Source organism: Microplitis mediator, chromosome 3, assembly GCF_029852145.1.
Source record: "Microplitis mediator isolate UGA2020A chromosome 3, iyMicMedi2.1, whole genome shotgun sequence".
In the NCBI taxonomy this organism is placed as follows: Eukaryota; Metazoa; Arthropoda; class Insecta; order Hymenoptera; family Braconidae; genus Microplitis; species Microplitis mediator.
In genome coordinates, this window is record NC_079971.1 from 24,809,551 (window position 1) to 24,828,959 (window position 19,409).

Here is a 19,409-nt window from a genome sequence, read left to right on the forward strand (position 1 = left end):
TTATTTTTGAAAAAATATCAAAATTATTAGACGTCAGCAAACTTTAATATCGCGTTACAAATGCCATAAGGGCGTATTATATGCCCTTATGGCACCCGGGTGATAATAATGGCGGTGCTGCAGATGGTTTTTGATTTAAATAATTTCTTTTTCTTGGATTCCTAAATCAAACAAACAAAAATATTAATCAGAACTCAGAAAACAAGAATTTCTCGCGCAAGACATTTTGCATTACAAATTTTAAAAAATTTTTTGGACAAGTGAAAATTTTCTTAGGCCAAGTAAAATTTTTTGCTTTAAGAAAATTTTTTCTCCCCCTATGAAAATTTTCAATTTCAATAGTGCGAAAAATTTCTTTGAAAAAATAAAAGTTTCTAAGGGCAAGTAAAATTTTTTTGCGCCAAGAAATTCTTTCTTTCTGTGTATTTTTACGATAACTATACGTCGAACATAAGATGAATGTTAGTCTAGGTAATATAATATGTAGACAGTACCTAATGACAGACAGATAGCAATCTACTTTATGAATATGAAAAGGAGGAGTATGATGCCGAAAAATTTTACAAGGCTCCGATCATTAGCACAGTCGACTTCAGTCCCTGATCGAAGCTAGACCATCACTAGCAGTTCAAAAGTTGAAAATTTAAATTACACAAAGTTACAGTGAGTTCAAAAAAATTTTTATTTCGTTAATTCCTTTTGAAGTCAAGAATGGAGAACTTACAGAAGAACAAATTATCCAGTAAATGTTTAGAAGATCAATTGATCTATGAAGATTATCGTGATAAAGTGAAACGCGGAATTATTGACATTAACGAACAAATACCTCTAAAAAGTGATGACATGTGTATAATGATGTTGCATTGGGCGGTATTGATGTCTGACGAAGAATTCATCGATTATCTTCTAGTGAACAAAGTGGATATCGATGCTCAGATAAATTTTCTTAAGGGTACAGCTCTTATGGTAGCAGTCCGTGAAAAAAAATTCGATATAGTTAAAAAATTAATAAATGGTGGTGCCGACGTAAATGCTTTGTGGATGCCAGCAATAAATCGTTACAACCTTCCCAGAATGACTCCATTAACTATCGCTGTTGAAAACGATGATTTTCGTACAGCTGAACTATTGGTTGATTCCGGAGCAAAATTTTATATGGTGCCTAAAACAGAGTCTACATGCACGGCATTAAGTGTTGCCATATTTCGTCAAAATGAACGAATGGTCAAGTTGTTGTTAAAAAATGAAGTCGAGATTGAGTCCAAAGAAGAAAATGAGTTTTTGACTTCATATATTTATCAAGCAATTAAGAATGGAACTGATGAAATTGTGAAGATTATCTGGCCATATTACCCTCGTGGATCGGCCCTCTGGATTGATTATGTGAGCCAAATCCCAAGAATAGTAGTTGAAAAAAACAGTACTGAATTACTTAAATATTTCTTGGACAATTATGATTTTGACATAAATGTTGCAACCAAAAGGTATCAACGGGGTAGGCATTCAACTAACTATTTTTATAATCACTCTATGCTCCATACTGCGGCAGTAGAAAATAATAGTGAGACCATGGTGAAATATCTTCTGGATGCAGGTATTGATGTCAATATAGGACCTGGAACACCTGCAGTTGAATTTAATTGGAGTTATTTTCGTGACACCCCGAATAGAGTTATCCCGATAATAAAAGAACATCTTGTTAAAATGATTGCTTGCAATCATGCCGTTTCCGAAATAAATTCAAGAAGTATAAGTGGTAGTGAATTTAATAAACTGCGTGAAACGTGTGATGAAGAAATAGAACTTTTGAAAAATTCAAAATTTGCTGATACGAACTTTAATTATTACAGCATCTTGCATAAATCCACACGCAAGTTAGCAATAAAAATAATGAGAATTGAAGAAAGTGAAATTTCTAGAGTTAAATTCCATGCCAGTTTTCCGTTATACAGAGGAATGGTATTTTATCGCTTGGAAAAAGCATTAAGAATAAAAAAATTAATAATTAATGCTGAAAATATTCTTTTGAATATTTTCAGATATAAATTTAGTTATGATTTTATAAGAGATATTGTTACCTTATATTTAAGTGATAAAGATTTATTGAAATTAAGTGAAAAATAAACTTTATATTATTAAGTTTTTAAAATAAATTATTTTGATTGTAAGTTTTGTAATTTTCGATAAAATAAATTTTAGTTGGAAAAAATATTTTTCCAAAGATTTAGAAAATATTAAATATTTAGTTTTACTTTTATTTAATTTTAAAGATATTCCTTTATAATGACCCACACCTTTTCTTTTAAATAAGTCTCACTTAGAAATGCATTAGGTCATTAAAAATAATATCACAAATCCTATTGTATATAATGCATGTACAAATTTTGAGTAATTAAACAAAATGTTATAATGCTATAAATTTACAACTGAATTTACAAAAGAAACTTTATTTAGTATAGGGCACAATTCTTATAGGAATTATATTTATCATATTTTTGTATATATATAATACAGTAATAACTAATCATAAGTTGTTCAAATCTCGACGTGAGTTTACGTTTCCAAAAAGTCATAATGGGACTCTAATTTTCTTTCGTTTCATAGGAATCGACTAGTCTATCAACTAATCCTCAAATCAACAATTTTCTAAAAATATTTCTGTAAATTTCTGTCGATACGTTATGGATCCGTTTTACTAAAATCCAAGTCGATGTTCAATAATTCTGTTTCTAACCCATGGTAATGAGTTTGCAATGAGACACAGATATTGTAATGAGTCTCGATTTTAAAGAGCATTGACCATTGAGATCGGATGGATTGATAATTTCAGAAGTAAGAAATGAACAGAACTTGATTCTCAATTGGTTGAGTAAAAGTAGTAGGGGTTACTGAGATTCATTAGCCCTTAAAATCTCCATCATAGTTTGGATATTTAAGTATCCGTCTTGTGAAAAAATCATGAGTTTACTTACGTTGCAGTCAGTGAATAGTAACTATTAAAATAAATATAAGTGCAAGTGTTGAAATGACGCAAAGACGTGAGACATATACATATGCCCACAAGTTTTCTCTTGAAAACTTCAGTTCCAATTTGTACGAAGTCGACGTAGTCGACCCCGACGATTATATAGAGACAATAAGCGACAATAAGGACTTCGTGTTTTCATCAGCACCCGGAATCAATGATACTTGGTGCTTCAGAATAGAGATCTATCATAATGATCCTTTCTGGTTAGAACTGAAACTCGCTTGTATGAGCTCAGAACATTCGGCTATTTGGACTACGGTAAAAATTTATGTGGAAGATCGTAACAAGGGGCGTGTTTTTATTGCAAGAGTCAACAGGTATTTTCGTGACTGGATGATAAGTAACAGAAACTTCTACAACCTTCGTTCAATGTTTCTCAAAGGCGTATCTCCTGAGATGGAATTGGAATTACCCAATGATACATTAACAATTTGGTTGGAAATAACTGTTTACATCGGTCAAGATCCACCATTAACCGAATCAAATTTTTCAGATTTAACATATCTTTGGACTTAATGAATAACAACATGTTTGCCACGAAATTTTTTAAAATGTAAATTAATTATAAAAAAAATGCTAGCGTATCAGAAGAATCAAGCTCTGAAATTCAAATTGTAAAATGTTTACATTAAATTCAAATATTCATTAATAAAAAAAAAAGTTTGGAAAATCCAAATGAGCATGCCTTAAGCGGTCGTGTCATACCCGAATTATTTAGATTAAATGTTTACGTTACGATTTGTTAATTTTTTCATAAAGACTCCTATTGCACGCCTCGAAAGCGAAGCGGCGAGGTTGTGCTTTATAACGGACCTGTCAAGGTCACTTGACTTTTCCTCATTAAGCTGTATATATTATGTTTATGTCACACTCACACGTTATAAAAAGCTCATTAACCTAAAGAGGAAACACTAATTAATAAGACTGATACTTTCATTAAGTTGTCCGATACGTATTATAATAAAAAAAAGTTCAATAAAAAATATGTATCGTGGACGTCAGTTAGTCTGTAGTCCAAAAAAAGTCTGTGGCACGGATATTTCGTGAACGGCTTGACAAAATGACTTTATTTTTTTTTCACTGTCTTTAAAATTATGCAAAGAAGGTTCTTTTCGAAAATCACTACTGTAGACCCTCTTGTTTTTTTTAAAATAAATCATTTCTGTTAAAACCGGCACTATTCCATGTAAACAAACACACACTGCAGCCATTTTTTTCATTTTATCGGGAATTTTTTTTTTTTTTTATTATCGAACTTTGCTGATATCATAAGGTTCTACTTTACTATCAAATAATTTTTTTTTTTTTATTACTAACTGTCATAGAATTAACTAAATTTAAAAAAAAACGACGAATTTCTTTCTAGATATTTATTAAAAAATTTTGTCATTAAAAAGAAAATCAATAATTTATATATTTCGGTGGAACATGAGCGTTCGAGGTGTGCACTTTTGGATTTTCCAAACTTTTTTTTTGCTTACATTTAAGGAACTATTAAACTATAATAGAAAATTATTATAGAAAATATTAAAAAATTTCCACGGATAGAATGGAAATCTTTGCTAACGCCATTTAGCACGCTCCGATAGAAGAAGCAGGTCTTCACTATAACTCTGTTTATATATTTTTTTTATATATGGCAGCCTGAGATGTAAATTTTTTAGCTTCGACAGTGCACATTTTATTATTTTATAATTAAACGAATAATGATAGAGTTGTGGATTTCTAATCAGTTTATCACAATGAATTTACGGATATATTGAAATAAAATTTGAAAGAATTCGTTTTGTTTTTCGAAAGTTATGGAGATTACAAGAAGAGTGTTACATGTATTTTACAGGATTTTTTCTGAAAAATTCATTTATTATCTAAATTGTGGGTTGGACCAGCTGTTTATTGTTTAGAAAAATGACCATTGATGTTTTCTTTAATTGTGGTATGAAGGCTGACCTACTTTAACCACTATATTATTATTTATTTTAAAAAAACTCTGACGGAACCCAGTTTTTAATTTTTAGGCGAGAGTAGAGCATACCTACGCTCGCGCTTAAGGCATGCAATAAATATATGTTTTGAATAATTACTGCATTAAACGTTTAAATAATTTTTTTTTCTTAGATTCCTAAATTAAACAGAAAGAATACTAATTAGTACTCAGAAAACAAGAATTTCTTGCGCAAAGAGCCATTTTGCATTATAAATTAAGAACAAAATTTTTCAGGATTAGAAAAAATTTCTTGGCCCCATAAAAATTTTTCTTGCTCCCGCACTGATAGAAGGATTTCTTAGTATTTAAAAAATATTTCTTTGTATTAAAAAATCATTTCTTAGTATTTAAAAAATATTTCTTAGTATTTAAGAAATATTTCTTAAATACAAAGAAATATTTCTTAAATACTAAGAAATATTTTTTAAATGCTAAGAAATGATGTTTAAGAAATGATTTCTTAAATACAAAGAAATCCTTCTATCAGTGCGGGAAACTTTTGCTCACCATAAAACTTTTTTTTTTTTCAATTCTTTCAAAAAATTTTTTAGACAAGTGAACATTTTCTTAGGCCAAGTAAAATTTTTTGCTCTAAGAAAATTTTTTCTCGCCCTATGAAAATTTTTTATTTAAATTCTTAGCGCGAAAAATTTATTTTAAAAAATTAAAGTTTCTGACGGCAAGTAAAATTTTTTTGCGCAAAGAAATTCTTTCTTTTTGTGTATTTTTTTCACTTATATCTGAGTCGTATACCCGCCGCGCGTTCCGATGGAATGAAAACTTTTTTCCAACAAAAATAAATAATTAACAAAATCCTTGATAAACTTTTCAAACTCATGACTAAATAAACAATCGATACCTCGACCTCGATTCTGCTGTCCATTAAAAAACTAGATCTACTCACTCGAGCTAAATTTAATTTCCACGGAAACAAATTTTCAAATTTTACCGCCATTTTGTTGTTTACTATTGCGCTTAATATTGAAAGAAACAAACCGGTAACGTGATTAAATATCATAGTTGTGAGTTAATTATCGTTAAAAATTAATTAACAAATTAATTATTAACTAGAGAATAATTAAAAGTAATTAAATTTCGTAAACATTTTAAATATTTGCTCGTAATAAAAAAACTCAATGTCCGAACTTAAATATATCGCGCGCCCAAAAGTTCGATTCAGCGAAACATCGGAGTCCGCTGATGACTCGACATCATCATCAAGACCAGGATCATCACGAGTGAGAATAAAAAGCATCGAAAATGTCAAAAAACCATTCAAATTAGTGCGTGAAGTCCGCGACAGCCTTAACCTCAAACGCGCTGTCAAAAGTGTCCAGATGTCAACCTGTCAAGTTGGACCCAAATCATCCAGAATAAAATCCACGGAAACAGAAGCTGGTAAAATTATTATTGATGCTGATAATTCTGGTAAAGTAGAGTCGAATAAAGAGAATATTAAAAATGACAGGGAAAATTGTCTGACTAAAAAATCATCAAATAGTTTGACAGCTGGTGCAAGCAAAGATTGTAAAGTTGAAATGGACAAAATAACTAAAATACTTGATTCTGTTTCTATAAAAACACCTGGACAATTAAAAACAAAAAAAGTGAATGAGGATTTAAATAAAAAACCGGGAAACAATAATGATTTTAAAAATTTAAATTCAAAAGTTGGCGGTAATCAAGCAAAATTATCAAGTCATCAATTAAAAACATCAGGAAATCAATTAAAATCATCAGGGAATCAATCAAGAGCACCTGGACCTCATAAATCTTCAGGTGCTCCATCAAAATCATCAGGAATTCAATCAAAATCATCAGGAGTTCAATCGAAATCACCAGGGATTCAATCAAAATCACTGGGAGTTCATTCAAAATCAGCAGGAGTTGAATTAAAATCATCAGGAAATCAAACAAAAGCATCAGTAGCACAAAAATTACCATCAAAATCACCAGGTGCATTTAAAAAACCACCAGATCCAGTTAAAAAAACCCAAATAAAAGTAACAACGGCCAGAAATAAATCAGTTTCACGTCCAAATGTTTATGTAGGACCAGGAATATTGAAAGCACGAAGTCTGCCATCAGTTTCTGATCCTAAACCAACTAGCAGACTGACAAATTATCCTGCAAGTGATAAATTACGCAGGCCTGAGTACAATTCTGTTATAAAGACAATTAAAAAAATCGATAAATTGAAACACGAAAAGATTGTCAGTGATTTTGATCATCTGCCAGCTTCGTACAAGGACTTGGTTGCTCGTAAGGTAATTGGTTGGTTGGTAGAGTGAAAGATAGTTTGATTTTTTACTGATGATTTTTGTTTTTCAACTTCTAGATGTCGAGCGCGTTGGACTTTCCGGCGGACAAGCCGATTTTTAGGGACCTGATTGACTTGAGTGTTGATGAATCCCATCTGCCGGGACCCATCACGCGGACCAGAGACCCGCAGCCGAGGCAGAGAGACCTGGAGCCCAAGTTGGAAGACTTTTTCAAGCCGGAGTATAACAATGAGTACTGCGCTTCTGTTAAAATACGACCGAGGACTCCGGAGTTTGATGACAATTGGTCGGCATTTAAAATAAGCGACCGTATTTTTGAGTGGAAGTCTTCTCTAGATGATTAAGGAGTTTGTTTTGATGGTGATTTTTAAAAAATAACTGAGCGTTCATTGAAAGGGAGTCGGATTTTTGAGCAGTTAACATGTAGAGTTAAGAGACGGCAGAGAAAACTCTTGATTTTGGTGAAACTATTGGAGATACGGTAAAAAGATCTGAGTACATTTTTGTAGAGGATTAAATTCTCTACAAAAAAGGTCTCAATAAATTTTAACGTAAGTCGCATCATTCGGGCCCTGGAAATTTTTAAAGTTCATTTGAAATTTTTATTCAAATATTCCTAACATTTATTCACTAGATTTATTTCTGTTGTACTTTGAATCAAAATTTCAGCTAAACTATCAAAGATACGGTAAAAATATATGAGTACATTTTTGTAAAGGATTAAATTCTCTACAAAAAAGGTCTCAATAAATTTTAACGTAAGTCGCATCATTCGGGCCCTGGAAATTTTTAAAGTTTATTTAAAATTTTTATTTAAATATTCATAACTTTTATTCACTAGATTTATTTCTGTTGTACTTTGAATCAAAATTTCAGCTAAACTATCAAAGATACCGTAAAAATATATGAGTACATTTTTGTAGAGGATTAAATTTTCTACAAAAAAGGTCTCTATCAATTTTTACAGAAGTCGCATCATTCAGGCCCGGGAAATTTTTAAAGTAAATTTGAAATTTTTATTCAAATATTCGATTTTTATTCACTAGATTTATTTCTGTTGTACTTTGAATCAAAATTGTGGCCAAACTATCAAAGATACGGTAAAAATATATGAGTACATTTTTGTAGAAGATTAAATTCTCTGCAAAAAAGGTCTCTATCAATTTTTACAGAAGTCGCATCATTCAGGCTCTAGAAATTTTTAAAGTTAATTCTAAATTTTTATTCACAAGATTTCTTTCTGTCGTACTTTGAATCAAATTTATGGCCAAACTATTAAAGATACGGTAAATATATAAGAGTACATTTTTGTAGAGGATTAAATTCTCTACAAAAAAAGCCCCTATCAATTTTAACATCAGTCGCATCATTCAGGCCCCGGAAATTTTTAAAGTTTATTTGAAATTTTTATTTAAATATTCGATTTTTATTCACTAGATTTATTTCTGTCGTACTTTGAATCGAAATTGTGGCCAAACTATCAAAGATACAGTAAAAATATGTGAATACATTTTTGTAGAGGATCAAATTCTCTACAAAAAACGTCTCCATCAACTTTTACGTAAATCTAATAATTTAAGCACTAGAACTATATTCCTACAAAAAATCTCACCAGCCCTGAATCAATTCCGCCATTTTAAAAATCACCCGCCATTTTGTTATCACAAAAAAACAATTCAGTATTCACACAAAAATGATCTAAATACTTACAAAATTACGTTTTAAATAACTCAAAAATATTTAAATATTGATACTTTATTTTTAATTACCTATATATTGTAAATATTTAAACTGTACAATTATATTTTTATATATACGGCAGTATTTACACTTAATTACAAAAAAATCTAAATAAAAATTACAAAAGTCAATTTTAAAAAATCTATTTACTGAAAGGATTCAAATTTTTATTATAATCATCGTCATCCTTGTCGTCGTCTTCATCAAAAGGATTCACACTTTTTTCCTCCGTAGCTTCTTCAGCAAAGGGATTATTTTTCTCATCATAGTCAACCGCGACAGCATTGACCGGAACAATCGGAGTCTTGGGAACAACGAATCCCTTCCCCGGGGAGTTCCTCGGGCTGCTGTTGACAATCAGAGCCTCGCGGATTCTAACAGGCGAAGATTTTCTTTCGCGGTCACTCCTGGGACTGATGTTCGCTTCCAAAGTCATCGCGTACCTGGCCCGTTCATCCAGGTCCTTAGACTTGCCCTCAGTCAACCGGATCCTGGCCTCCGAAGTCCCGTAGGCCCGTTCCTTGACCTCCTGGTCCTCGCTGTTCCTCACGATGGGATTAAGCGCCGCAGTGTTGGAGATTCCAGCCAGCAGCGGCTTCTCGGCATCAGTGTCGGTCACTACCATGAGCTTCTTGAAGACCCCGCGGCCAAAGTAGTCAGCAACCAGCGAAAATGGATCCTCAGCTCTGTCCAGCAGACTATGGAAGGTTTCGTGCAAATCCCTGGAGGCTTCCTGCGCTCTGATGATGTCCAGCAGCTTTTTATTATTAGGCAAGCAAGCCGGGCACTCGTTCTCGTTCTCCGAGAAGCTTTGGAAGCAGTGCTGGTGATAAGAATGCGTGCACATGAAGTGAACGGACGGTAATTCCAGCTGGTGATGGCAGGCACTGCACCTGGACCCCTGGAATATTATCGTGCTGCTCTTGATGACGTCAATCTGCTCACGGAGTTTGATGGTGTCCTTGCGGTACTTTTCAACCAGTTCATGATCAGCCACCGTCTGGTCGTACTCAGTCTTCAGGACACTAGTCAAGTAGCTCCTGACATCACCCAGGGTGCAGTTCAATGAAGTGGACAGCGCGTCGATTACCATCAGCGGCGGAAGCAGTTTTTCAGCAGCGATGAAAGCCAAGATGTCCGCCAAGAGTTTGGGCGAAGCCTTGCGATTACGAGCGACGCTCCAGAGGGCCTGGACCCAGAGGTTCGGGTCCTGGTGCCCGAATCTGCGGCAGGTCGATAAAACAGACTCGTCGTCCGCTTCCCGCAGATGGTACTGCAGGATTTCCTGGTACAGCTTCCGTTCCTCGTACAAGTAGAGCAGACCGCGACGGAAGTTGTGCTGGTGGCAGAGAATCAGGATCTGGTCTTTGTCGTAACAGGCCTCCGAGTTCTGCAGCAGGCGAATTACCTTCTGTTCATACTGCAGTTTAGTGACGTCGGCTTCCTGGGCTTCCCACACGTGGAGGTAGTGCTCCACGAGAGTATTGTAAACTAAAGTGCTCCATTTAGTGTCACACTTCACTAAGTACTCGAGGAACTCAACCAGTCTCTCGGAGTTGTTCAGAAACAAATGGATGAAGTCTTCGGGGTTCGCCCGGTCGGTCTGCTCATCTAGGTCGACATTCTGGTCAATCAGCGGACGATCGACGGTAACTGGCCGGTAGTTGGTGCACAATTTCTTGAGAAACTCCGTCGCCAGGGCGGGCACGTTCTCGATCAAGACTTTCCCGTATTTCTTCATCATCATCTCGGCTTCCTCGAACTCCAGAGTCCCCATGTACTCCAACGCGCTCTTGAACTCCTGCTTGTCCTCGATCTGGATCCTCAGGAACCACTCGTGCTTTTTGTGCTTGCGGGCGAGCAGCAGCGCGTCTTCCGGAGAGGCCGACCGGCAGACTTTGATGGCGATTTCGACGTCGAAGTCAACTTCCCGGTCCTTGGTCATGATAAACTGCTTGAGTTTGTCAGTCTGGTTGAGTTTCGTGTAGCAGTTGAGCAGCAGAGTCGTGTGATCCTCGGTGGCTTTCCCTTGTTTGTGCAGCGCTTGCAAGTAAGTCGTCAAGTTGTCAATATGCTGGGAGTCCAGGAACTTCCGGATCACGTAAGAAGGTTCCAGTTTACCGATGGTCCGGATGTACTGCTCTATCGCGGCATTATGGTCACCCTTGGAGTACAAGTGGTCGCCGTACTGACGGAAAATGTCGACGAGGCCTTCGCTGTCATACTGCTGGCTCTTGGCGATCCGTATCGCGACGTCATACAGATTTTTTTTGAACAGCAGAGCGAGTTTTAGCTGCAGATCCTTCTCGTCTAGATGATAGAGTTTGTTGTCGCCGCTCAAAATAAAGAACCCGCCCCACTCGGAGACGATGGCGGAAATGGAGATCATCGAGGCGGAAAAAACGATGAATTTGTTCTGAATGTCCAGGACGGTGATCAGATGCTTGTCAACTCCCGGGGGAATCGGCTCTATCGTACTGGGCTTCGCTGAGATCGTCGTGCTTCTGGAAGCTCCAGTTCCTGAGGGAGTGCTCGCAGATTCCTTGGCCACGATTACTAAGTACCCGCGGAACCAGTCGAGCATGACCTTCTGACCCTCGATGGCGTAACAGGGCCCGCGGCCGTCCAGGGTGTAGCAGTAGACCGCGTCATTGCGCGCGATCATAAAATGACTGTCCTGACTGGTCTCCGCCAAGACGCTGCATCCTGGAGCGCAGCCCATGTTGTCCAGGACGGTCTTGACTTCTTTGTCTTTGACGGTGATGTTGTAGAGGTAGACGTTCAAGGTCGTGGCAACGAACAAGTAGTTCTGCTTACCCGGGGACCGAATCGCCAGACCAGTCACCGCGGTGTTGGAGTCTTTGATTACTTTTATTTTATTCTTGCGGTCGCGGGTCACGTCCCCGCGGTAGAGCATCACCGACCCATCGGAAAATCCCACTGCCATTAAAGTGAGACTCGGGTGGATGCACAGCGCAGTCGCTGGCACTGCCCGGAAACTGGGAGTCGCGCGGCTGATGCGAATGCACGTGGGGTTTTCTTGCTTGTCGAGCTTGGAGAAGTTCCAGACTTTGATTGTCGGGTTGCAGCCGGGGTCGTCCTCGCCGATGGTGAAGAGGTACGAGGTATGAGGCACCTGGTGCGTCAGCGTGCATGACATCTCATAGGCTTTGAAAGACGAGACTTGATATGTCCGTTTTACCACGTGGATGTTCCCGAGACTGTCAGAAAATATCAAACTCCCGTTACCGCTTGTCGCTGACGTCACTTGGGAGTCCTGTCAAAAAATTGATTATTAAATAGTGAGACTGAAGTTAGCCGACGTTTAATAATTTTTGAATTTTACTAAAAATGGTAAATTATAAAAAAAAAATATTTTAAAATTTGCATCTGTAGTTTTTTTAAATTTTCTACATGTGCATATTTTTAGTTTATTTTTTTGCAATTAATTTGTTGAAAAACAAAAATTCAAAAATTTTTAAATGTCTGCCATCTTCAGGATCATTATTAAATAAATAAATAATTAATTAATTGATTAATTAATTAATTTTTTTTACCCCAAGTACTTCAAATATTTTTCCATTATCGACTTCTTTTTTTAAATCAAAAAAATTGAATCGTCGCCACTGAAATTCAAAATTTAAATTTTAAATGACAGCTGTCAAAATTAATAATTATTTTTAATTACAATTTAAAAAATAATTGATTAATAATTTTTGTGCAAGTAAATAATTTTTAAAATTAAGGTTAAAATATTAAATGTCAGATGAAAAATTTAATGACTTATATTTTAATTACCTCGAGAAATGCCATAATTTAATTAATTACTTGGCATTACGTTTAAACAATTAAAATATTTAATTATCTAATTACTTATATTTTATAATAATTATTTATATACAAAATATATGACAAATATAATTTTTTGACATTTGACAGATGACAGATTATTTAAATGCGCGTGCGCAGAGCAGAAGAAACATTTTACCGATTAAGCGGAGTTTGAATTTGCCGCCATCTGAAGGTTGAATTTGAAAACTGTTCATGAGAACGGAATTAAAAATTACTCGCAAAGTAAACGAACATAAATCGTCGTGATGTTGAGTTGCAAACTATTAAATAGTTTTTAAATAAATAATTAGTAAGTGATCAATAAAATATAAGTGATAAATATATTGATAAATATTTAAAGTGTAAATAAATATAAAAAAAGTATTTATTGTTGAAATATGGGGCGCAGTAATGATAAGTGAGTACTTTTTATTTTCGAGGTTAAGTTTATATTTACAATAAACATATGCACGTTTAATTAAATAATTAATTACTTTTATTTATTTATTTTTAATTAATTGTCTTATTTATTTATTAGAGGAGAGAAAATTATGAATTTTGGAAATTTAAAGTAAAATATTTAGTCGTTTTTAATACTGGATTTAAATAAACAAACAAGACCACATTTTAAATATTATTATTATTATAAATGTGCTAATTATTATTTTTAAAAATTTTAATTTTGTATTTTATCATTTTTTTATGATACGGAAGTTAGTGAATGTCTGATAATTTTTAGATTTTTTTAAAAGCGACAATTTTTAAGAAAAAAAATATTTGAAAAAATTGCACCTGTAGGTTTTTAAATTTCCTACATGTGCATTTTTTTAGTTTTTTTATTTATAAGGTCAGAAATCCAGCACCCGATCCCTGTGTATATGATACTGAAATTATTCGACGTCTAATAACTTTTGGATTTTAATAAAAGCGACAAATTACAAGGAAAAAAATATTTTAAAAAATTGCACTTGTAGTTTTTTAAATTTCCTACATGTGCATTTTTTTAGTTTTTTTATTTATAAGGTCAGAAATCCAGCACCCGATCCCTGTGTATATGATACTGAAATTATTCGACGTCTAATAACTTTTGGATTTTAATAAAAGCGACAAATTACAAGGAAAAAAATATTTTAAAAAATTGCACTTGTAGTTTTTTAAATTTCCTACATGTGCATTTTTTTAATTAATTAATTTTTTTCATTTATAAGGTCAGAAACCCAGTACCCGATCCCTGTGTATATGATACTGAAATTATTCGACGTCTAATAATTTTTGAATTTTTTTAAAAGCGACAAATTATTAAAAAAAAAGTATTTGAAAAAATTGCACTTGTAGTTTTTTAAATTTCCTACATATGCATTTTTTTAATTTATTTATTTTTTTTATTTATAAGATCAGAAACCCAGTACCCGATTTTTTCTTTAAATTTAATTGTTCAAAATAAAATCATAAACTTTCAATTGTCTGCTAACTTCAGGATCACTAATTTTTTTTTAAAATGACAAATTATAAAAAAAAAAATATTTGAAAAAATTGCACCTGTAGTTTTTTAAATTTCCTACATATGCATTTTTTTAGTTTTTTTTTTTTGTAAATGACTTGTAAAAAAAAAACTGAAAATTACTAATTGTCTGTTAACTTAAAGATAATTTTTTTTTTAACATTCCGATAAAAAAATCAATGATTGATTATTATAATTTTTTTTTTGCAGAGACCGTCATCATAGGAGACGATCAAGATCTCGTTCCCGATCACGTTCATCAGTGACACCTGAAAAAAAACGCCGTCGCTCCCGGAGCAGAGAACGTGACCGTGACCGCGACCGCGAGCGTGACAAGGAAAAGTCATCGCGGTACCGCGACAGACGAAGTCGTTCGCGAGACCGCGATCGGGACCGTCGCGACCGTGGAGACCGTGATCGTAAACGCGGCGATAGCAAAGAAAAACGTTCCGACTCTTCAAAGTCGCGGTCGACGAAAGACCGCAAGCGTTCGCGGTCGAAAGAAAAAAAAGACAAGGACAAGAATGACGAGGATTTGCCATTCGATCACACGAAATTAGACAAAGAGGAGGAACAGAAACGTCTGGAGCTGGAGATGCAGAAACGCCGTGAGCGGATCGAGCGTTGGCGGGCCGAGCGCAAGAAAAATGAACTAGAGGCGACCAAGAAAGACGGGAAGCCGATACTCGCAAATCTCCAATTGCCGATGAAGAAGTGGTCGCTGGAAGACGACAGTGACGAAGAAACTCCTCTCGTACCTGCAGTGGGTGTCAAAGAGGGCGAGGAAGGCGAAGTCAAAGAAGAACCCGCCGAGCCCAAGCCAGAAGCGCCAGCAGAAGAAGAAATCGATCCGCTGGACGCATTCATGGCCGAAGTCCAAGAAGAAGTTCGTAAAGTAAACAAAGTTGATCCCACAGCAAAGTCTACTTCCAACGGAAACTCAACGACGTCGAATCAAAGCGGAGTCGTGATCGTGACCGGGGTGGCCAAGAAGAAGGTGCAGAAGCAGAAGGGCGAGTTGATTGAACAGAACCAGGACGGCCTCGAGTATTCCAGTGAAGAGGAAAGCGAAAATCTCCACGAGACCGCAGCCGGTATCGCCAACAAACAGAAGCGCGAGCTCGCGAAAGTTGACCATGCGAACACTGACTACTTGCCCTTCCGCAAATCTTTTTACGTTGAAGTCCCGGAGATCGCGAGGATGACCAACGAAGAGGTGGACTTATACAAAGAAGAGCTGGAGGGAATTCGCGTCAAAGGCAAGGGCTGTCCCAAGCCAATAAAATCCTGGGCCCAGTGCGGGGTCACCAAGAAAGAGCTCGAGGTACTGAAGAAACTCGGGTACGAGAAGCCAACTCCTATTCAGTGCCAGGCGATTCCTACGATAATGTCCGGTCGTGACTTGATAGGAATCGCGAAAACAGGAAGTGGTAAAACTCTGGCATTTTTGCTGCCGATGTTCCGGCATATACTCGACCAGCCTCCGCTGCAAGACGGCGACGGACCCATCGCCTTGATAATGACCCCGACTCGGGAGCTCTGCATGCAAATTGGCCGGGACTCGAAAAAGTTTGCAAAGTCCCTGGGTCTCAGTCACGTCTGCGTGTACGGAGGCACGGGAATTTCCGAGCAGATCGCGGAGTTGAAACGCGGGGCGGAAATAATCGTCTGCACCCCGGGTCGTATGATCGACATGCTCGCAGCCAACAGCGGGAGAGTCACTAATTTACGCAGGGTCACTTACGTGGTGCTGGACGAAGCGGACCGGATGTTCGACATGGGGTTCGAGCCCCAGGTGATGCGGATCATGGAGAACGTCCGTCCCGATCGTCAGACGGTTCTTTTCAGCGCGACCTTTCCTCGACAAATGGAAGCGCTGGCCCGGAGGATCCTCACGCGGCCGGTCGAGGTCCAGGTCGGGGGTCGGTCCGTAGTCTGCAAGGACGTGGAGCAGCACGTGGTCGTTCTTGAAGAAGACCAGAAGTTCTACAAACTCCTGGAGATACTGGGCCACTATCAGGACAAGGGCTCGATCATTGTCTTCGTAGACAAGCAGGAGAATGCCGACACTCTGCTGAAGGATTTGATGAAGGCTTCGTACGCCTGCATGTCTCTGCACGGCGGGATCGATCAGTGCGACCGTGACTCGACGATCCTGGACTTCAAAGCCGGGCGCACGAAGCTGCTGATCGCGACTTCCGTCGCCGCACGTGGTCTTGACGTAAAGCAGCTGGTCCTGGTCATCAACTACGACTGTCCCAACCACTACGAGGACTACGTCCATCGCTGCGGGCGAACTGGACGTGCTGGCAACAAAGGGTACGCGTACACGTTCATCACTCCAGAGCAGGAAAAATACGCCGGTGATATTTCACGTGCTCATGAGTTGGCTGGCGTTCCAGTTCCTGATAAACTCAAAATTCTATGGGACCGGTATCGCGCCCGATTGGCTGCTGATGGTAAGAAAGTCCATACTGGCGGTGGGTTCAGCGGCAAAGGCTTCAAATTCGACGAGTCCGAAGCCGCGTTGGCCAACGAGAAGAAAAAGTTCCAGAAAGCGGCTCTGGGTCTCCAGGACTCCGACGACGAGGACATTGAGAATGACATCGATCAGCAGATTGAAATAATGCTCGCACCCAAGAGAAGTATTAAAGAGATAACGCGTCCTGCTGCTGCTAGTCTTGGTCTCACTGGACAGCCGGTGCCCAGTACTACGGACAAGTTGGAACTCGCCAGGAAGTTGGCCTCCAAGATCAACATCGCCAAGAACTTGGGCGCTGAAGCCAAAGGAGCGACTCAACAGGCCGCGGAAGCGATTCTCAAAGGCGCTGGCCCGACAAATCTCATCACCGTACGTATTTTTATTTTATTTTATCATTTAAAAAAAATTTTTAGTGGAATTTTTTCTAAAATTTTTTTTTTGCAGGCGAAAACTGTCGCGGAACAATTAGCGGCGAAGCTCAACACGAAACTTAACTACCAGCCGCGCGAGGAAGATCTCCTGGAAGGCGAGGGCGAGATCGGAGAGCAGACTTTCAAGAAATACGAGGAAGAGTTGGAGATAAATGACTTCCCTCAGCAAGCGCGTTGGCGGGTCACCAGCAAGGAAGCCCTCGCTCAGATATCCGAGTACTCGGAAGCTGGACTTACTGTCAGGGGTACTTACATTGTGCCGGGTAAGAGTCCGCCAGAGGGTGAACGGAAACTCTACTTGGCTATCGAGTCGACCAGCGAGATGGCCGTCAGCAAAGCCAAGGCTGAGGTCTCGAGGTTGATTAAGGAAGAGTTGATAAAATTACAATCTTCGGGAGCTCACACTGCGTCCCGCGGCCGTTATAAAGTTTTGTAAATTAGGATTTCTTTTTATTAATTCAGGGATTCGTCCCTGGATTATTTTACGGCAATACTTGCTCTAAATAATTTTTTTTATTATTATTTTTATTAGTGATACTGACATGGAAATAAATGAATGTAATATTGAATAAAATATTTATTTACATTTATTATTGTTTTTTTTATATACAGGCTGGTATTTTAATTTCTTATTATTTTTGACATTTAAATGTAGATAGTCCAGACTCTAGTTTACATAAGTATGGAAGACAGCACGTTGAATGCATGACATCACACTGAAAAATATTTTTTTTATTTATTTTATATTATATATTTATTTATATATATGAATATATGCATTGGGTGGTTAAAAATTAAATTTTCTAAGACGCCCCATAAAAAATTTTTCGTGAAAAAATCCGTGGGAATTTGGTTTTTTTTTTAAGTAAAAAAAACACGTGCCTCAAAACGATCGAAATTTTTTGACACAATTGTGTTTTTTTTTAAATATCTCAAGAAATATGCAGACTAGGGGAAAAAGTCATAGGAACAATTTTGTAGGAAATTAAATTCTCTACAAAAAAGGTCATGTTCATTTTTTTCAAAAAATGTGTATTTACGAAGATATTTTTAAAAAACTTGTTTAGATCTTATTAATTGAGCATTTTAAGGATTACGAAAAAAGTTTTTTAAAAATATCTTCATAAATATGCATTTTATAAAAAAAATGAATATGACCTTTTTTGTCAGAAATTCAATTTCCTACAAAATTGTTCCTATGTTATTGTTCCTATTGTTCCTATTTCGCGGGCAAAATGGCGTATCCCCTAAAAAAGGTGAAAAAAACTTCTAAATATTAAATGATTTTGATTACATTAAATTTTGTTGCAAGTAATTTACGTAAAGAAAAATTACACTTCACATAATTATTGGGCAGAGGAAAAAAAAAATTTTAATAGTTTTTATTATAAAACTAGTCATTAAAATTTTTCCACTGACACTCGATTTTTAAAATAGTTGAAAAAAAAAAATTCAAAATAATAATAAATTATATTTACAAAAGTGATTTTTGAATTTTTGAAAAAAATTTAAACATAAAAATTGTTTTTTATAAAATTTTGGGGGTGGCCCGTTTTCCCCCTGTTCCCTATATTGGAGTGGTGTAAATTAATACGATAATTTATTTTTTTACTCCGTATAAAAATTTTTGAATTTTGAAAAAATTTTAAAAGCCAAGTATCAAAATAATTTAAAAATTTTCAGAAGTCGCTTGAAAATTTTTCAAATCTTACGAATTTTTTTTTTCAAAAATCGATTTATTCTCAAGTTTTCGAATTTGGAAAATATATAAAAATTTTTAAATGTGTAAATATATACAATTATGGAAATTAAATATATATTTATTTGTAAATAATTATACATACTCTTTCATTTTCTTCGCTACACAATTTAGCGTGTAAAATATTTATCATCGCAATTATAACAATTGCCAAAATAATTGTAATTTTGAACATTTTTGAATTTTATTTAAACTGAAAAACAAAAATTTGTATTTTATTTTTCAATAAATTGATGACGACTTAAAAAATTTGTAGTGAAACTAAAATATTCGATTGATTGTCACTTCCGTCAATTAATATGATAACTGGCTAATGAATTAATGGGATCGGTATATATATAGCGGTGTTTTGTAAAAACAGAGCCAGG

General features: G+C 36.1%; 3 protein-coding genes across 3 annotated transcripts; 2 read left to right on the plus strand and 1 right to left on the minus strand.

The window, feature by feature from the left end:
* The first annotated feature begins 5,982 nt into the window (after positions 1-5,982).
* On the plus strand, positions 5,983-9,174 carry LOC130664882 (uncharacterized). Its single transcript, XM_057465058.1, has 2 exons — positions 5,983-7,282; positions 7,354-9,174. The coding sequence occupies exons 1-2, from the start codon at positions 6,152-6,154 to the stop codon at positions 7,639-7,641; spliced, it is 1,419 nt and encodes a 472-aa protein (XP_057321041.1). The 5' UTR covers positions 5,983-6,151; the 3' UTR covers positions 7,642-9,174.
* LOC130664880 (vacuolar protein sorting-associated protein 11 homolog) lies at positions 9,052-12,976 on the minus strand. Its single transcript, XM_057465057.1, has 3 exons — positions 12,836-12,976; positions 12,595-12,663; positions 9,052-12,314 (listed from the first exon to the last, which is right to left on the minus strand). The coding sequence occupies exons 1-3, from the start codon at positions 12,848-12,850 to the stop codon at positions 9,180-9,182; spliced, it is 3,219 nt and encodes a 1,072-aa protein (XP_057321040.1). The 5' UTR covers positions 12,851-12,976; the 3' UTR covers positions 9,052-9,179.
* Positions 12,977-13,120: 144 nt separating this feature from the next.
* On the plus strand, positions 13,121-17,856 carry LOC130665091 (probable ATP-dependent RNA helicase DDX46). Its single transcript, XM_057465360.1, has 3 exons — positions 13,121-13,286; positions 14,580-17,220; positions 17,296-17,856. The coding sequence occupies exons 1-3, from the start codon at positions 13,267-13,269 to the stop codon at positions 17,716-17,718; spliced, it is 3,084 nt and encodes a 1,027-aa protein (XP_057321343.1). The 5' UTR covers positions 13,121-13,266; the 3' UTR covers positions 17,719-17,856.
* The last annotated feature ends 1,553 nt before the right edge of the window (positions 17,857-19,409 follow it).

Excerpts from the sequence above, each read along its gene's own strand:
- LOC130665091 (XM_057465360.1), top strand. The coding sequence starts at position 13,267 with ATGGGGCGCAGTAATGATAA. Across the intron at positions 13,287-14,579 it reads ATGGGGCGCAGTAATGATAA|AGACCGTCATCATAGGAGAC; the intron begins GTGAGTACTTTT and ends TTTTTTTTGCAG. Across the intron at positions 17,221-17,295 it reads GCCCGACAAATCTCATCACC|GCGAAAACTGTCGCGGAACA; the intron begins GTACGTATTTTT and ends TTTTTTTTGCAG.
- LOC130664880 (XM_057465057.1), bottom strand. Across the intron at positions 12,315-12,594 it reads AAATATTTGAAGTACTTGGG|GACTCCCAAGTGACGTCAGC; the intron begins GTAAAAAAAATT and ends ATTTTTTGACAG.
- LOC130664882 (XM_057465058.1), top strand. The coding sequence starts at position 6,152 with ATGTCCGAACTTAAATATATCGCGCGCCCAAAAGTTCGATTCAGCGAA. Across the intron at positions 7,283-7,353 it reads AGGACTTGGTTGCTCGTAAG|ATGTCGAGCGCGTTGGACTT; the intron begins GTAATTGGTTGG and ends TTCAACTTCTAG.